This window comes from Erythrolamprus reginae, chromosome 8 (assembly GCF_031021105.1).
Source record: "Erythrolamprus reginae isolate rEryReg1 chromosome 8, rEryReg1.hap1, whole genome shotgun sequence".
Taxonomy (NCBI): Eukaryota; Metazoa; Chordata; class Lepidosauria; order Squamata; family Dipsadidae; genus Erythrolamprus; species Erythrolamprus reginae.
The window spans coordinates 13,308,485-13,327,267 of record NC_091957.1 but is presented as its reverse complement, the minus strand read 5'-3'; the positions used below and the strand labels follow the sequence as shown (position 1 = coordinate 13,327,267).

At 46.7% G+C, this 18,783-nt stretch overlaps 1 protein-coding gene across 1 annotated transcript in view; it reads right to left on the bottom strand.

Moving 5' to 3' along the window:
• Positions 1 to 125: 125 nt before the first annotated feature.
• Positions 126 to 18,783, bottom strand: part of SEC16A (SEC16 homolog A, endoplasmic reticulum export factor) — a 57,855-nt gene continuing 39,197 nt past the window's right edge. Inside the window, 14 exon segments of the mRNA XM_070758765.1 lie at positions 126 to 926; positions 3,257 to 3,319; positions 5,742 to 5,801; positions 6,307 to 6,381; positions 7,907 to 8,001; positions 8,535 to 8,672; positions 10,170 to 10,272; positions 11,819 to 11,875; positions 12,747 to 12,824; positions 13,955 to 14,116; positions 14,321 to 14,368; positions 15,099 to 15,175; positions 16,720 to 16,852; positions 16,854 to 16,948. Coding sequence (XP_070614866.1) covers positions 858 to 926; positions 3,257 to 3,319; positions 5,742 to 5,801; positions 6,307 to 6,381; positions 7,907 to 8,001; positions 8,535 to 8,672; positions 10,170 to 10,272; positions 11,819 to 11,875; positions 12,747 to 12,824; positions 13,955 to 14,116; positions 14,321 to 14,368; positions 15,099 to 15,175; positions 16,720 to 16,852; positions 16,854 to 16,948 — 1,253 coding nt within the window. The 3' untranslated portion in view covers positions 126 to 857.

The following is an 18,783-nucleotide window of genomic DNA, read 5'->3' as shown; positions in this document are numbered from 1 at the left end:
TGATTAGTGTTTTTTTAAAGGAGTCGGCCAGGTAAATTTTGAGCTAAACCAGTGGGAAATGGGGAAATGTTTGAGATGGAAGAGGGAAAACTTCCACAAGTTTTAAAAAATAAAATGCTAAGCCCTTTTGAGATGTTACGGAGTTATTTGAAGGGATTCCGAGTTTCAGAAAGGAGCCATATTGCACTTTCGGGAGGAATTATCAGAAGAACAATGCGAAATGCTATACAAAGAAGCTTCGGCTCTTGACTCTACAGTTCATTTTACAAGGAGCCTAAGACACAAACTACATATACACGAAAGAAAATCCACTTCCAAGGAAATCTTAAGATTACAAGTCACAGGTTTCTTTTTCTCTCCCCCTATTCATTATACATTTTTTTCTCTTTATTTGGATCAGCTACATTTTCCCTCCCCAAAGGTTGGGAGCGAGGGGAAGTTGATAGGAAAAGAAAATCCCCACCAATTCTGTTAATATGCCAGATGAGCCATAAACCCCCAGCAGGCGGTTTACATGCATAAAAACAATGCCCCGATCCCTGTAAGGCCACAAACTGTCATGTTGAAAGGTGACACGGGAAAAGTCTTGTCGTGTAGACGGAGCAGCTGGATTTCCGCAAAGCCCAGCCTTCGGTTGAGGCAGCCCCAGCTGCATTCCTGCCGGTTGGTTTCTCCAGTCCCTCTTGATGTTTGACCACCTCAGCCAAGCTTCGGGGCGATGAGGAGAGCATTTGGTAATCAACTTCGGCCACGGTCTCCGTCGGGGAGCCACCCAGATGGGTTCTCAATTTGAGAAACAACACTGGCATCTTTGGGGACTTCTTGTGCGATGGCCTGGCTGAGAGACCGAATGGATGCTATTTTAAGGTGGGATATTTTCTCTGCCCAAATCTGCCAAGTCGGGAGCTAGACGGAGCTGCAGAAGGCTGGAAAAGACAAAGTTTTCAATCAATCGGGTAAACTCGCGCCTGGAGATAAAAAAAGAACCCTGAAGACACAACTTCTTGTTGTGTTTGAAATCTTCCCCTTAGGGTTGTGTTTAAAGCAAGGCAAAATCTCCTCCCAATTCTGTTCCAAATCGAATTCCAGTCCTCAAAACCCAAAAGAAAACTATTTCTAGCCAATTCATGGTTGAACCATAATATTGGTTGCTGTTCAGTTTCCGGTCACAATTCAAAGTGTTGGTTATGACCTATAAAGCCCTTCATGGCACCGGACCAGATTATCTCAGGGACCGCCTTCTGCTGCACGAATCCCAGCGACCAGTTAGGTCCCACAGAGTGGGTCTTCTCCGGGTCCCGTCAACTAAACAATGTCGCTTGGCGGGACCCAGGGGAAGAGCCTTCTCTGTGGCGGCCCCGGCCCTCTGGAACCAACTCCCCCCAGAGATTAGAATTGCCCCCACCCTCCTTGCCTTTCGTAAGCTGCTTAAAACCCACCTCTGCCGCCAGGCATGGGGGAACTGAGATACACTTCCCCCTAGGCCTTTAAAATTTTATGCATGGTATGTCTGTATGTATGATTGGTTTTTATATAATGGGTTTTTAACTGTTTTTAGTATTGGATTATTGTTATATACTGTTTTATTACTGTTGTTAGCCGCCCCAAGTCTGCGGAGAGGGGCGGCATACAAATCCAATAAATTAAATAAATAAATAAATAAATATGATGGACCCTGAACCAATCCAAGGGACTGAATGCAAACTGGAGCAAATCTGTGGAGGCCTGCCGGTGGCCTGTAGTTGATAGCTGAATCGGACAGCAAAGAGGCTGATGTTGTGATTTGCCAGTGGCCTATGCAGCTGGCACCAGAGTCGGACAGTGAGGAGGCTGGAGAGGACTCGGTGCCAGAAGCAGAGGTTCAGCCAGGGCCTTCAGAACCTCCAGAGACTGCCATGAGTGAAGACGAAGAAGAGAAGGAGGGGCCTGTTCTCAATGCGTGTACACGCAGAGCTACCCAAAGGCAGGAATGACTTTTGAGGAGGACTACTCGAGAGTAAGGCTTGAGGTTAATCGGCCACTCCCATAGCCTATTTAAGTGGTGAAATCCAAGAAGGAATTTGCAGGAAGTGGCTAAGTTGATTCCAAGTCCTGGCAGCTGAAATCCAAGCCTATGTGGTCAGGTTTGAACTCCTCAAAGTTGCCTGCAAATTCCTCCTGCCCGTTCAAACAGCCAGGTTCCTGTCCTGTTATTTGGAAGACTCTTCCTCTGACTTATTTAATTTGTTTGAATTATTTCCCGCTGTTAAGGAGCTTAATTAACAGCTGTTGCTCAGAAAAGGCCGCTTTATAATTTATTTGACTTTAGAACGACTGCTGAACAAGCCAATTAATAGCCCTTGTTATTATTAACACTGTGCTTCTGTTGGGGATTTTTTATCAGGAAGCCGGGTTAGAACAAAACCTTTGCTCATTACGCAGAATGCAGCTGCGAGAGCAATCATGGGCTTCCTTAAATATGCCCATATTACACCAACACTCCGCATTCTGCATTGGTTGCCGATCAGTTTCCGGTCACAATTCAAAGTGTTGGTTTTGACCTATAAAGCCCTTCATGGCACCGGACCAGATTATCTCAGGGACCGCCTTCTGCTGCACGAATCCCAGCGACCGGTTAGGTGCCACAGAGTTGGCCTTCTGCAGGTCCCGTCGACTAAACAATGTCGCTTGGTGGGACCCAGGGGAAGAGCCTTCTCTGTGGCGGCCCTGGCCCTCTGGAACCAACTCCCCCCAGAGATTAGAATTGCCCCCACCCTCCTTGCCTTTTGTAAGCTTCTTAAAACCCACCTCTGCCGTCAGGCATGGGGGAAATGAGATATACTTTCCCCCTAGGCCTTTACAATTTTATGCATGATATGTCTGTATGTATGTTTGGTTTTATAATAAGGGTTTTTAACTGTTTTAATATTGGATTGTTATATGCTGTTTTTATTACTGTTGTTAGCCGCCCCGAGTCTATGGAGAGGGGCGGCATACAAATCCAATAGATAGATAGATAGATAGATAGATAGATAGATAGATAGATAGATAGATAGATAGATAGATAGATAGATAGATAGATAGATAGATAGACAGACAGACAGACAGACAGACAGACAGACAGACAGACAGACAGACAGACAGACAGACAGACAGACAGACAGACAGACAGACAACAAACAAACAAATAAATCGTTACAGGGGGCCGGGTGCATGGAGGGGGTCCACACGGTCCTTGCAGTGAGGGGACCCGTTGCTAGGAGGAGGAACGCTGTACCTGTGCAAACTGAGACGGATTGTAGAACTGGACAGCACGAGCTGGCGGATCTCCAGTAGATGCCTACACAAAGCAAGGAGAGGGGTTGTTTTTAACCACCGAGACGCCAGGGATGCCCTCGTGTGCTTGCTCAAGCAGGGGCTTCCACAATATTGCAGCAACACACACAAATGCCAAAACAGGAAGGAGAACCCACCTGCCCCCCCAACTTGCAGGGAAGCTTCCGTGTTACCGATAGGAGCAGCCGGTGTGCGCAGGCGGTCACAGAACGAAGGCACATGCACGAGCCTGAAGGGGCTCACTTGGGCTCGGGGGGGAGCAGCCCTTCAAACATGCAAGAGCAGCAGCGGAAAGGTTAGCCGTGCCAAGTGCTCAAAGAAGGCCCGACTGGTGGGGGAGGGAGGAGTTATGAGCCTGCCTGGAGGTGCAGCCCTCCCGCCTCGCTGCTTCCAGGGGAGCCCCAAAGACGGAGGTGCACAAAGATTGAAAGGGCTGGATTCCTTCCGACAGGACCTGGGAGGGAGGGTTTGTCCGCCATGGCAACCTTAAGACAGGCAGGCCAATTCTGCCCACATGTCTTACATTCTCCAAGGCTGAGAGACCCTCTTCCAAGTCCAAGGCTCTGGAAAGGGAGCTGCTTTGAGGTCTCTGCCAGAGGGCTTCAGATTACAGATGAACAGAGTTGGAAGGGGTCTTGCCCCAGGTTTCCTTCTTCTTTTTCTCTCTCTCTTCGGGGTTGCTGTGGTATGTTTGTGCTCATCATTTAGATGAGTTCTTACAGACAGCTTCTCTTTGTGGGAGGTTGTGCTATTACTTTGGTAGTGGAGCGCTTGGTTGGTGGGTGGGTGTGGAGGGAGGAGGGGTTTACTATGCTGTGTTTTTAATTTGCCATCCTAGTTGGCACTGACAAGAATATCCGGGAAGGGTAGCACCCTAACTCTTGTCAATTGGATTATTTTGAGGATGTTGATAATGGTTTTGCGGGTGTTCCCTAATTGGTTCCGTTTTATTAAAGGTGTAATCTCCTATTTGGATCAGGAGTCATTGCTCACAGTCACTTTGCCCTCATCACCTCGAGGCTCGACTACATGGGGCTACCTTTGAAGAATGTTCGGAAACTCCAGATCGTGCAGAATGCAGCTGCAAGAGCAACCATGGGCTTCTCTACGTATGCCCATGTTACACCAACACTCTGCAGTCTGCATTGGTTGCCGATCAGTTTCCGGTCACAATTCAAAGTGTTGGTTATGATCGATAATGCCCTTCATGGCACCGGACCAGAATATCTCTGGGACCGCCTTCTGTCGCACGAATCCCAGGGACCGGTTAGGTCCCACAGAGTTGTCCTTCTCCGGGTCCCGTCGACTAAACAATGTTGTCTCCCAGGGGAAGAGCCTTCTCTGTGGTGGTTCCGACCCTCTGGAACCAGCTCCCCCCAGAGATTAGGATTGCCCCCACCCTCCTTGCCTTTCGTAAACTCCTTAAAACCCACCTCTGCTGTCAGGCATGGGGGAATTGAAACATCTCCCCCTTGCCCATGTAGTTTTGGTGTATGATTGATTGTGTGTTTTGTTTTATATATATATATATATTGAGGTTGCTTTTATGGACTTTTTAACCTAAAACTGTAATTTAGATTGCTAAATATTAGATTTATTACTATGTACTGTTTTTGCCATTGTTGTGAGCCGCCCCAAGTCTGCAGAGAGGGGCGACATATAAATCCAATAAATCTAATCTAATCTAATCTAATCTTTAATGACCCTATAATCCCTTGCAATGGGGTGGAGTCAGCGCAATGGAGCTGAATGTTGACTGGCCCGATGTCCTTCCTGTCGCCAATGTGGAGTTTTTGCAGCAGATATATTCTCATTGTACCCAGAGAGACAAATATCAGCCTCTACCTAGGATCGATCTCACAGTCTTCTGATTGCTGGTGAGTGTGCCACCTCTAGGCCAAAAGGTGTGGTCTATATACCTAGTGCCTATTTTGAGTTGTCCGTATGGGAGTGCTACTGATTCCAGATGTTGGATTACAACCGCTGCTGAGTCCTGAAAGTGGTGACCCCACAGGCGTGCCTTTGATGTACCAATAAGTTCGCCCATCAAATTGTAAGGATGCGGTTACGCCAAAACATATCCTGATTCAGCACATTTTGCCTTCTCTGTTGTTTTTCAATTGCTATCCCGTTCCAGGCTAGCTGGACAAAGCCCCAACCCTGACCCTTTTTTGAGGGGTGGGTGGGTGGACTATGAGCCCTACATTGTGGGAAAGCAATCAAGGAGAGCTGGCTCAAAAAAGAGGAGGGTACCCCGTTTCCCTGGTTTGGGGGCCAGAAGGCTTCAATATTAGGGTAACATGTTAGTTGGATGGAAATGCAAATTGGAGACGACAGAACTAGGACGAGATACGATGTGGGGGGAAGGAGGTAAAAGGAGCAGGGAAAGAGAAGAGGAGAAGGAAGAGGAGGGCCAGCCAAGGTACCTGATTTAAATGCTGGCTGACTTCACGGGATAATGAACTCATTGAACTAGAGCGCGAAAGCTACAAAACAGCAAAGACACACAACACACAAAAAAAGGAATCAAAGTCACCATGCCAGCTGCTGCCTGCAACTCTCCACTAAATTTTTGTTCATTTCAAAAAGGGGGGGGGGGGGCAAAGGTTTAAATTAGACATATATCTAAATGCAAGTTAGCTTTGCTTGGGGGGGGGGAGGGAGGGAAGGCTACTTTCTGGGTTACGGACATCTAGGATGCAACTCAAGGCCTTGGCTTGGATTTTAAGAGTCTAGCAGTTTCGTGGCAGTTCACGGGAGTCAAACTCATGCACAACAAAGGACTGAGGATGGCTCCTCACAAGGGAGGCCTCTTCAGAAGGGCGGCCATATCTTCAGTTCCCAGACACAGATGGCCAGGCCAAACCTTACTCTACGTTTACCTCCTTCTGGTTCCACTCTTCTTGCTTATTTTCTGTTGCAAAAAATGGGCCTAGGATGGTGTGGGTGCCTCAAAGGCTCAACATAGCTAACCTGGCAAGAGACACCTACCTCTCCAGACTGGGCGTCCTCCAGATTCAACGCAGGAAGCTCAGGCCCAGGTGGAAATGCAGCAGAATTTAAGTACTGAAAGAGAAAAGGAAGGGAGCCATGAAGCATGGAAACATATTAACAACCCAAGACAATCCACGGCTAAGCACGGGCAGGAGCATTTTATGAAGTCCGAAAGTCCTCGTGTTATGGTTAAAGTTCTCCATCATGAGGAGAGGTCAGAGAAGATTCAATGCAATAATTAATGCTACGGTGCAAAACTATGGCGCCTCGGAAGAAGCCATATGCCGGCTGCCCTTGCACTTACACCTGCCATACCAGCCCTGCTGCCCCGCGATTACAATTCAGGCACTTGGCACCCAGCTCGCATTTACAACGGGTTGCAGCGTCTTTGTGGTGATGTGATGGTGACGTGCGACCCTCCCAGCCAGTTTCCGATGCAAACATCAACCGGGGAAGGTGGATGTGTTTCATAAGTGTTGGTTATGACAATGTCGTTTGGCGGGACCCAGGGGAAGAGCCATCTCTGTGGCGGCCCCGACCCTCTGGAACCAGGTCCCCTCAGAGATTAGAATTGCCCCCACCCTCCTTGCCTTTCGTAAACTCCTTAAAACCCACCACTGCCATCAGGCATGGGGGAATTGAGACATCTCCCCCGGGCCTATACAGTTTATGCATGGTAGGTTTGTGTGTATGTTTTTGCTTTTTAATAAGGGTTTTTTAGTGACTTTTAAATTATTAGATTTCTTATACATTGTTTTATTCTTGTTGTGAGCCGCCCCGAGTCTATGGAGAGGGGTGGCATACAAATCTAATTAATAATAATAATAATCCCTTCATGGCACCGGATCAGAATATCTCCAGGACCGCCCTCTGCCGCACGACTCCCAGCGACCGATTAGGTCCCGTCGACCAAACAATGTCGGCTGGCGGGACCCAGGGGAAGAGACTTCTCTGTGGCGGCCCTGGCCCTCTGGAACCAACTCCCTCCAGAGATTTGAACAGCCCGCACCCTCCTTGCCTTCCGTAAAATCCTGAAGACCCACCTTTGTCGCCAGGTGCGGGGATAATTACCACCTTCTCCTCCCTTTTTATTATGTTTTCGGCCTTACTGTATGATGGATTAGGTTGAATGTGTATGATTGTATAGTTAGGGATTTTACTATGTTTTTAAAATTCATTTAACTTTTCTACTATTGGATTTGTAATGTATTGTATCACTGTTATGTTGTGAGCCACCCCAAGTCTTCGGAGAGGGGCGGCGTACAAATCTAATAAACTATAAACTCTAAGAAACTGGTGAAAGTGGTCACAAAATCAGGTTCACTGACATGACGACTCACTTTAGGACCTCCATGACTTACAATAGAAATCCTGGTCCTGTGATTGTATAATATGTTTCTTCTTATTCACACACCTTTCACCTGTTTTGCTCACCCAGGCACAATCCCTGCCCAGCCCATAGTCTTTCACCAGCATCCAACCTCCAAATTCTCAAGCCAGGGAGACCTTCAAAGCCCAGCTGCTGCATTCAGGGGCGCTGGGGCCAAAGCTCCCACATGATCCCTAATAGGAAACAACGTTGGCAATGCCAACTTACCGGAACGTCTCCTGTTGGCTCAGGGTTGGCGTCATTGCCTGGTGCCATCTGATCTTGAGCAACTCCACCCTCCAGCGGTGTCTGCTCTTCAGGAACTGTATGAAGAGGTCACAGGTGTTGTTTTTAAAAAAGAACACGCTTTCTGTCCCTTTCCTCCATCACCAGTTTCTGCAGAGGGTTTTCCATGGAAAAGAAGCCAAGCCTGACATGGGCATTCTCTTCCATGGTGGGCCTCAAGTTAAAGGCTTCAAAGTTATTTTGAATTACGTTCCAAAATTGTGGAATCTATGGCTCTTAAGGCTGTGTTTCACCCACCCACCCAAAAAAGGATTTGTCGTTTAAGCATAACACCATCTATTCAAAAAATTAAGAATTCAAAAAGAGTATTTTCACAAATACGTAGTTTAAACAGAATATTTACAGTTTAACCCAGGGATCCTCAAACCTGGCAACTTTAAGACTTGTGGATTTCAACTCCCAGAATTCTCCTGGCTGGAGAATTCTGGGAGTTGAGGTCCACAAGTCTTAAAGTTGTGGACTTGTCTTGGAAAGGGAAGCAGAAGAAAGAGCAGCCAGGGAGAGAGGCAGGTGGTTTTGGCTCGCCTTCTTCTCCCTTACCTTGACTCACCTGAATTGGGTACAAACATGTTGCCAGGGATGGGCATTGGGGCCAGGGGAGCAAACAGGTCGGATGGAGCTGGAGCAGAAATGGGGGACTTGGATTTGCCTGGGTTCATAATGTCCACGTAGCGAACTTTGCTTCCAGCTGTGAAGGGGCAAAGCAGAGACAAAAAGGCTCGTTCCAGAGACCGAGGAGGAGAAGATAGAGGAAGCACGTCAGGGAAAAAGGGGCCAATTTATTTATTTATTTATTGGATTTGTATGCCGCCCCACTCCGCAGACTCGGGGCGGCTAACAACAATAATAAAAACAGCATGTAAATCCAATACTAAAACAGCTAAAAAACCCTTATTTGTAAAACCAAACATACATACAAGCAAACATACCATGCATAAATTGTAACGGCCTAGGGGGAAAGAATATCTCAGTTCCCCCATGCCTGACAGCAAAGGTGGGTTTTAAGGAGCTTACGAAAGGTGAGGAGGGTGGGGGCAATTCTAATCTCCAGGGGGAGTTGGTTCCAGAGGGCCGGGGCCGCCACAGAGAAGGCTCTTCCCCTGGGCCACACCAAACGACATTGTTTTGTTGATGGGACCCGGAGAAGGCCCACTTCCTGTCTGCAAGGGCTCGTGGGCCAGGTAAGGTAGCAAAAGCTCTCGGGCAGAGCCGGAAAAATGGCTTCTGCCTATCAAAACAGGCTAATCAAGATTATGATGGCGAAACAGAGTGCAGCACTGCAGTCAGCAGAAATCTGCTCCAACCAGCTGCCTGCAATTTGACAGTTTGAATCTCCCCACCGGCTCCAGGTTGACTCAGGCTTCCATCCTTCCATCCTTTCCTGTTTGTTTGTTTGTTTGTTTGTTTGTTTGTTTGTTTGTTTATTTATTTATTTATTTATTTATTTATTAATTAATTAATTAATTAGATTTGTATGCCACCCCTCTCCATAGACTTGGGGCGGCTAACAACAATAATGAAACAACATGTAACAAATCTAATATTTAAAATAATTTTAAAACCCTTATTTAAAAAACCAAACATACACACAAGCATACCATGCATAAATTGTATAGGCCTAGGGGGAAGGGAATATCTCAGTTCCCCCATGCCTGATGACAAGGGTGGGTTTTAAGGAGCTTATGAAAGGCGAGGAGGTTGGGGGCAATTCTGATCTCTGGGGGGTTCCAGAGGGTCGGGGCTGCCACAGAGAAGGCTCTTCCCCTGGGCCCCGCCAAACGACATTGTTTAGTCGACGGGACCCAGAGAAGGCCAACTCTGTGGGAGTTCTTTCTTGCATACTCAAAGGCGAAAAAGTGGAAACATTTCTCCTTTTGTTTTGTTTTGAGTTCGTTTGGATAGCCCTCTGCCAGCAGGGGAGCCATGCACACAAATACACAGCTGTCTTATGTTTCCACTAGCAGAGGCAACATGGGCCAGTCCCTTGCCATTTCCAGATGGGATCCTCGGGCCAGGTGGACGCACTCTGTGGACTCACCCAATGCACCTCGACTCCTGAAACCTCATGAGATGCTCTCAAAGCAACACTATCATACTGCGCTGCTTAGCCAAGGAAGGGAGTGGGCCCACTGGCTCCCCCCCACCTCTCAGGGTCCAGGATAGATTTTCCAACTCTATAAGGTACCTGCTCTCCTGGAGAACATGTTGACGGAGGCATTGGGGGGTCCTGTCAATCCAGAGGGAGCAACCTGAGGAAACCCTGTGGGGGGAGGAGGAGGGGGTTTGCTCTAAAGAGAGAGAGAGAGAGAGGGAGGAGGGAGAAAAAGAAACAGTGAAATGCAAATCTCTTAAACTGACAGCTTTCCTAACATAGTGAATAGAAATAGAAAAATAGAGTTGGAAGGGACCTTGGAGGCCTTCTAGTCCAACCCCTGCTTAGGCAGGAAACCCTATCACATTTGCGCCAGGGTGGCGCAGCAGGTAGAGTTCTGTACTGCAAGCCACTGAAGCTGACTGCAGATCTGCAGGTCAGCGGTTCAAATCTCATCACCGGCTCAAGATTGACTCAGCCTTCCATCCTTCCGAGGTGGGTAAAATGAGGACCCAAATTGTGGGGGCAATATGTTGGCTCTGTTCAAAAGTGCTATTTGGAAGAGAAATATTAAATTAACAAAATCCACAATATATAAAGAAAACCAATATAAAATGCTATACCGTTGGCATCTTCCACCCAAAAGACTAGCTAAAATGCACAAAAATTACAGCCCAATGTGTTGGAAATGTAAAAACACTCAAGGCACCTTCTTTCACCTATGGTGGTTATGTCCAGAGACAAGAAAATATTGGAAAAAAATAAATAATTGGTTGTGTCAAATAAATACAAAAATAGAATATACACCAGAATTTTTTCTATTGGGTATTATGAGAGGTAACTATTCTAAAAATGTAAAATATTTAAGCTTGCGTATTACAACAGCTGCAAGGATTGTATTTGCACAGAACTGGAAAAATCCGCAAATACCTGAAGACAATGAGATTATCAAGAAAATATACGACTGTGCAGAGATGGACAGATTGACAATGGAACTTAATAATCGAAAAGAATCGGACTATTATGAAACCTGGACAAAATGGTACCAATGGACAAAAAGAAGAAACTTAAAAGAAGCATTGGAATAAAACATCAAGAAATCTAAAAGTAATTAGAAGACAATGTTGATAGGAATGTATATGCGATGTACATTCATCTGTAAATATGACTATGTACTTTAAAAAAAAAGGAAAAATTAATAAATATATATTTAAAAGAAAAAAGTGCTATTGCTAAGATGTTGTAAGCCGCCCTGAGTCTAAGGAGAAGGGCGGCATAAAAATCGAATGAATGAATGAATGAATGAATGAATAAATAAATTTCAGGCAAATGGTTATCCAATCTCTTCTTAAAAAGCATTCACAACTTCTGGAGGCAAGCTGTTCCATTGATTCATTGTTCTCACTGTCAGTTCAACAACTGTTCTCTGTCATTGGGACTCCTTTACGTTTAGTGTTGGCCTGCAGGAATCCACAAGACGCTTTTCGCAAGAGACTCTCAGGCAGGGGAGACGAAGCGATGGAAAAAAACCAAGCAGGCTCGAATAGCAAAGAAAGTAGAAGGCCCTCCCCAGGAATGCAGGTGCTTCCCCATCCCTTGATGGTGTGGGTGTGGGTGTGTGGGTGTGTAGAGCAGAGAAAAAAGGGACTTGGAGCATGATGCGCCTCATGCTCATTGGTGATACAATCTCAATTCCCATTTGATACATGGATATTCATTCCTGAACTAGCTGCGACACTTACTTCCTCTTCCGGTTCATCCAAGTTTACCCACCGCTGTTTCTGTTCATCCCAAACAATCTGCAGATAAAGAAAAATGAAGCAACGCTAAATCGCAAATAGCTAAACATTAAGTGCCTAAACCAGCCTCGCATTCATGTCATATCAGCGTTCCCAAATAAGGTGAGCCTTCTCTTTCGTTCTATTTAATGCTCTCCTCACAGCTGTCCCAAAAGGGACAGACCCAGGAACCCAATACTGTGAAGTGGTATTGCCAGGTCTACAGGGACACAGAATTGATTATCCCTCTTTTATTTAAACTTCTGAGACACTATGATCTCTTTAATCTGCTAAATAATTAAGAGAAATTTATTTCTCTAAAGACACAAAGTTTTGCTACATTCGGTATAAGCTGCACCCATAAGTGGCTGCTAATAGGTTCTGTTCCACGCATTGGTTCTTTTTAATCCACTTGAAAATTAATTTTAATGTTTTACCTTTTAATGCCCTGCGTTTTAAATCCTGCCATTGTTTTATTTTGTTAGTTCTGGTGCTGGAAGCCCACTAGGGTACCTTGACCATGAAACGGGCTGCATACAAGTTTAATAAATAAATGAAATAAATGCTAGTTCCTGTTGAGGATGGTTCTGCGTCCTTCGTTTTTGTCTCTCTGATAGAAGCCATAGTGCCAGTGTCTAAATGGGGCAGGGTCTCCTGCCCGAACAGGGGGTGGGACTAGAAGACCTCCTTCCAACTCTGAGATTCTGTTCTGTATAAATTTGTCTCTCCAACTTTCTTTGCCAATCCGGAAAGGTTTGTCCCGAGACTGGAATTGGTGCTACTTGAAATGTTGTAAAGGTTCCCAAGGCCCAACGCTACGGTTGGGAACAGAGTATTAAAAGGAAGAAAATAATGCCCAAGGATGTCGGGGAAAGGTGAACAGTTTTCTTACCGACTTGTTCTTATCATCAGGAAGGTGGGCTTCATTTTTGCTTTTCCCCATTATCCAACTAAACCAGTTGCCACCGCTCTGGGAGAAGAAAAATGCAATCATTCTTTTAATACAATGTGTTCCTCCCACCCCCCCACCCCCAGGAGATTCCAGAGCAATTTCTGAGTTTAAGTATGGTGCAAAATGCAGCGGCCCTCATAGTTTTGTGCAGACCCTGGTGTGCACAGGTGTCACCTCGTCCGTGGGAACTTGCACCGGTGCTGGTTGTCACCTTTAAAGCCCTTCACTGGACCAGATTATCTGAGGAACCGTCTCTGTCCGGTTACATCTACCTGTCCCACCAGAGTGGGGAGGCAGATTATGTTGCGGGTCCCGTCCCCGAAGAAGGGCCTCCTCTGTGGTGGCTCCTTCCTTCGGGAACATCCTCCTCCCAGAGTTTAAAATGGCCCCCTCTCTAGCACTCTTCCGGAAGGTGTTGAAAACCTGGTTCGGCCAGCTGGCCTGGGGAACCCAAAGTAGGGTGGAGCCTATTCAATGGTTTGTGTGAGGTGCTGTCACTGGGTGGGAGGCTATTGTATTATTTTATTAATTTATCACTTGATTATTTTCTTTTATTAATTTTTTTTTAATGTATGAAGTTTTTACACCCCTGTTAGCTTCCTTGAGTTGCCGGGCAGCAATAAATGTTTATTTATTTATTTATTTATTTATTTATTTATTTATTTATTCATTCATTCATTCATTCATTCATTCATTCATTCATTCATTCATTCATTCATTCAATTTTTATGCTGCCCTTCTCCTTAGACTCGGGTGCCTTACAACATGTTAGCAAAAGCACTTTTTAACAGAGCCAGCATATTGCCCCCACAATTCGGGTCCTCATTTTACCCACCTCGGAAGGATGGAAGGCTGAGTCAACCTTGAGCTGGTGATGAGATTTGAACCGCTGACCTTCAGATCTACAGTCAGCTTTAGTGGCTGCAGTACAGCACTCTACCTGCTGCGCCACCCCGGCTCTGTATATATATATTGTCATAAATAAATAGGTTTGAAGGAGGAAGTGCTAAGCCTGGGGAGGGTGTGTGTGTGGAAGGGGAAAATTTTGCCAATGTCGGCAAAGGCCTCGGAGCCTATCTGGAAAGAGCGAGCGCTCTCTGGGAAGGGCAGCTAAGTGTTTCGGCTTAGCGCTAAGGCTCAGGGCTCACTCTTTCAGGTGCCAGATTCTTCTTGGCTTCTTTGGGGCTTTTCTTCCCTTCAGGGATGGAAGGTGGAGGTGGAGAAGGCTGCTTGGCAGCTGAGTTTCGCCTCTCCTGGCCAACAGAATGCACAGAGGACTCCGAAGTGGTCCGAGAGCGGCGCCCCAGGCCCTGTTGGTACATAACAACCGAGGTCAATTTGGGGGGCTTCAAGAAGGGACGTCTTCAATACAGCTGCAAGAAGGAAGAGGAGGAAGTGGGGGGAGGAGGGAAAGGGCCAGCAAGCAATGGAGATGAGAAGTGGGGATGGAGAGAGGAGGAGAGGGAAGCGGAGAGGAGATTTTGAAGGGCAGCAAATCAGTTTGAGGGGCGTACCATGTGGGCCGAAGACTGGGAGGTCGATCGGGATCGTCGGCCTGGGCCCTGGACGGAAACAAAGACAGCGCCTGAACAAGCAGCCAAGACCACACCTGGACAGCCGTGGGCAGCAAAAATCCCACTGGCTCAAATTATTATTATTATTTATTAGATTTGTATGCCGCCCTTCTCCGCAGACTCGGGGCGGCTCACAACAGTGATAAAAACAATACATGGTAACAAATCTAATAATTAAAATCTAAAATAACAGTTTTACAAAGTCTAAAAAGCAAAAAAAACCCAATAGATAAAATACATACACAAATCCCAGGACTGCATGTATCACGTCGCAAAGAAGGCGGCGGGGGGGGGATACGACAGACAAACAGGAACTCGGAGGTGGAATCTTCTTTACTTACTCGATTCTTCTGCTCCTGGTGTCGGACCTCCAGACTGAAGGGGCGCAGGAAGCCCGGCTCCTGATTCACCGGAGCCCCTTGCCTTCAGCCTGAGGCCCTGCCAGGGGTGCACATACCCCAGGGGTAGTCTGAGGGGTAGTCAGACCCATCGCCACTGCTTGGTAGGCAAGAGGGCTGTGGCCATGACCTTCTTCTGAGGTGCTCAGAGAAAAAGTCATCCTGGGACCTCTTCGACCACTTTGCCATCCTGTAACTCACGTGGCCAAATTACACCAGAGCACGCAAGGAAGGCTTGGAAACTTCCCACAAGCCCCCAGGCACAATGAAGGGCATGAACAAAGAGAGAGAGAGAAAGAAAGAAAGAAACTGGCCAATACCATGGTTGCCATCTTCCCGTAGAAGTCTTCCTCTCCGGAATTCGGAACTGCCTTCCTCACAAGAGGTTCAGTCATCCCTGGGATCATGCAAAAAAAGAGAGGGAAGGGCAGGTAAGCTTTGTGGCTCCCAAATGGGGGGAGCGGAGGGGGGGGGAAGCCACCTGTCAAGGTTCCAGGCAGCATCCAAAATAAACCAAGAGTCTGAGTCAAAATACTCCTCAAAGTTCCAATTTATTTCTGGAGCCATCCTGGCACTAGTCTACGGAGAGGGGCGGCATACAAATCTAATAATTAATAATAATAAATAATAATAATACACTGGGAAACCTGAATCTCAGTTTCCCCCTCAGATGAAAGTTCACCTCCCTTGTCCCCCACCCACCCACCCATAAACGTGTCACCTTGCCCACTCTGATTGTGCCAGTAGGGCCAGTCCTCCTTTCGCTTCCGCCCGGGTGGGTGGGCATAGGATGGCCTTGAACCTCTCGAAAGAATGCTTTGTGGCTGCATCTGCACCCTCCTGAAAATCCCCCCTCCCAAGTTCCCATCAACCTCAGGCCTTCTATAGATAGTGTGGCAAGCCATTAATTTATCACCAACTTCTGCACCGGCTTGATCCCATCTGCCTGTAAGATGGGAGACTACGATAGACAAATGAATGAATGAATGAATCCCCGGGGAGACCCAGCTCCAAAACTTGGTGATGCAGGGTGGGCAGGTCCATCTAGGAGAGGGGTGTCAAACCCAATTTCATTGAGGGCCCCATCTGGGCTGTAGTTGACCTCGGGGTGGGGGGAGGGGGCGAGAGGGAGTGACCGGCTTGATGCCAGTCATGGTCATGACCCACCTGAGTAGGCGTGACCCGCTTCCCCCACTCCTCAAATTGCTGGCATGTTTCTTCCTGGGTAGGCTGGGCCAAAGCAATGCAGGCCGGCCCTATGCTTTCCAGAATGCTGACTCCGACCACATCCTGGGCTGGACACTTCAAACGGGCCTTGTGTTTGACTCCCCTGATCTAGGAGCTACTCCCATCTGAAACCTCCGATGATCTCTCTGAGATGGGACTACAATTAGAGGGAGCCTCCAAGGGCAACCAAAGGCTGAATTCCCCAAAGAGGATGGGATCCTAAAGGGGCTTTTTAAGTGGGAAAAGCCACAAACAGATCCTTTTCTCTCTCCCTCTCCGTGTTGCAATTCCCTAGAGCAGTGATGGTGAACCTTTCTTTCCTTGGGTACTGAAAAAGTGTGTGCGTGCGCGAGTGCTCACACCCATCATTCAATGCCTGGGGAGGGTGAAAACAGCTTCCACACACACCCCGGAGGCCGGAAACGGACTGTTTCCCAACTTCTGGTGGGCCCAAGAGGCTCATGTTTCGCCCTCCCCAGGCTCCAAAGGCTTCCCTGGAGCCAGGGGAGGGTAAAAACGGTCTCTCCTCCCCCACCCCTCCAGAGACTCTCTGGAAGGCAAAAACACATCCCTCTCCAACTTAGCAACTTTAAGACTTGGGGACTTCAGCTTTGCTGGCTGAGGAACTCTGGGAGTTGAAGTCCAAGGTTGGAGAGCCCTGTTCTAAAGAAGGCAGACTGCTGGCTGATTCCTCCCCTCCCCACCCGCGCAAACCTGCTTCGTGCTGGGTCCCCTCGTAGGGCTGCAGCTCCGGGCCTTGAGGACGTAGACCTGCAGGCAGCACCGCTGACCCCCCATACGGCTCGGATCCATAGGGGTTGGCAGAGACAGGGCCCAGGCCCACAGAAGGAGGGTACCGGCGAGTAGAAAGTTACAGCCGGTGCAGGCTCTTGTTGGGGAGGTAGCGCCTGACCCACGGGGCCATCCAGGATGGTAGGGGGAGCTAGAGAAAGGATGGAAAGAGAATGGCGTTTGCATCCCATAATAAGCAAGAGTCCAGAAGGACCCCGGCTGTTCCTTTACAGCCCTGCACAGGAGCAGGAGGGGGCCTAGAAGGCAGCCAGGGAACGCTGCGGGTCACAATCTGGGATGGCCAGAGCTGGCCTCAGAGTAGCCGACATCTTCCATTCACCATCTTTGTCCATTGTTAGTACAAGGTACATGGTTGTTGAGGTTTGCCATTGTAAACTACCTATTGTAGTCTCTTGCACTATCACTTTAAATATTTTGGGCTGGTTCACCATAAGAGGGCGCCAGTACTCCTTCCCTCAATGATGCTGCAACGCTCATTCGTTTTTGCTTTGCCTTGAGGGGGGAGTGTATTTGCTTAGTGCTTATTATATTGTATGGCTTAGTGCTTGTTATAGATTGTTTCTGTTTTGTATATATGTAAATAGTACTTTTTAAGCATAACTAAGTCTGTGTCTTTCTTTCTTTGCTCAGTGTATGTCAAAGGTCTCATAGCCTAGCTATACCGAGACATACCAACATCTACCATCAAAGAAGCAAGTGGGATGCTTCCCAACAAATGGACAGCCCCTACACAGCCGCACACCTTCCCACAAGGCCGCCTGGCATTTGGCTCCTGCGGTTCCATACTTTCTTTTTAAAAAACATTTTTTAAATTTTTCTTTTTCCACATTTATTTATTGCTTTCCAAGTCTGGTCAACCTCACAGGGCTACACTGTACGAGACTGAAAAAATAACATTATTCATATTTCAGTGGTAGTCCAATATATTTCCAGTCGCATATAATCACTTGGGGCCATGCTCTACTTATTCAGTTATACTCAATTCCATGTAATTGTAAGTTATAAATTTCCTTCTTTGAAAGGAAATCTCACTTCTGTTTCACTCTCAAATAATTGGGTTAACAAGTAATCCTCTTTCAAATCAGCTTTCCATAGAAAAAATGTTGCCTACATTATCTCATATATACAACACCATAATAATGCATCCATAAGAACATTGATTGCTTTAGCTTCAAGGTCTTACTATTATTTGACAGTCTGTTCTTTCCTTGTCTTTTCTCTCCCGTCCTTCTCCCTTTCTCTCTCCCTCTTCTCTCCCCCTTTCTTTCTTCCCTCTCCTCTCTGCCCCCTCTCTCCCTCTTCTTTCTACTTCCTTTCCTCCTCCTTATTTCTTCAACTGAATATTTACTATGAATATTCGACTGAATATTAGTATGACAGGCAGTTTATTTCTACACTTCTCTAAATTTGTCCGCTCATATTATTATACTTTTTCATTTTCCAACCTCATATTCAAGTTCATCTCAGGTATATGTCATTTATCTCTTGCCTCCTTATCTAGTTTCGTCATCGGGATTATCCAATTCCTCCCTTTTTCCTTTATTCTTAGTTGTTTCTTTCTCTAACTAAACTTCCTCTCTGACCGATCATAAAATTTCACCCGTATTTTATGGGTGACTCAAGGTTGACTCAGCCTTCCTTCCATCCTTCGAGGTAGGTAAAATGAGGACCCAGATTGTTGGGGCAATATGCTGATTCTGTAAACCGCTTAGAGAGGGCTGTAAAAGCACCAAGAAGCGGTTTATAACTCTAAATGCTATAAGGCTATAATATTCAGAATTTTCTTTATCTTTAATTTTTGTTGTCAATCTATTCATTTCTGGACAATCCAATATTTTCTTCAAAACTTCTCCTTCTGTCGGTATCACATTTAATTTCCATTTTCGGGCTTATGCAATCCGTTGCACATGGTTTCCATGTTCCCACGTTGTGATGCTAGGAAGGGAAGCCTCCTTCAAGTCATGC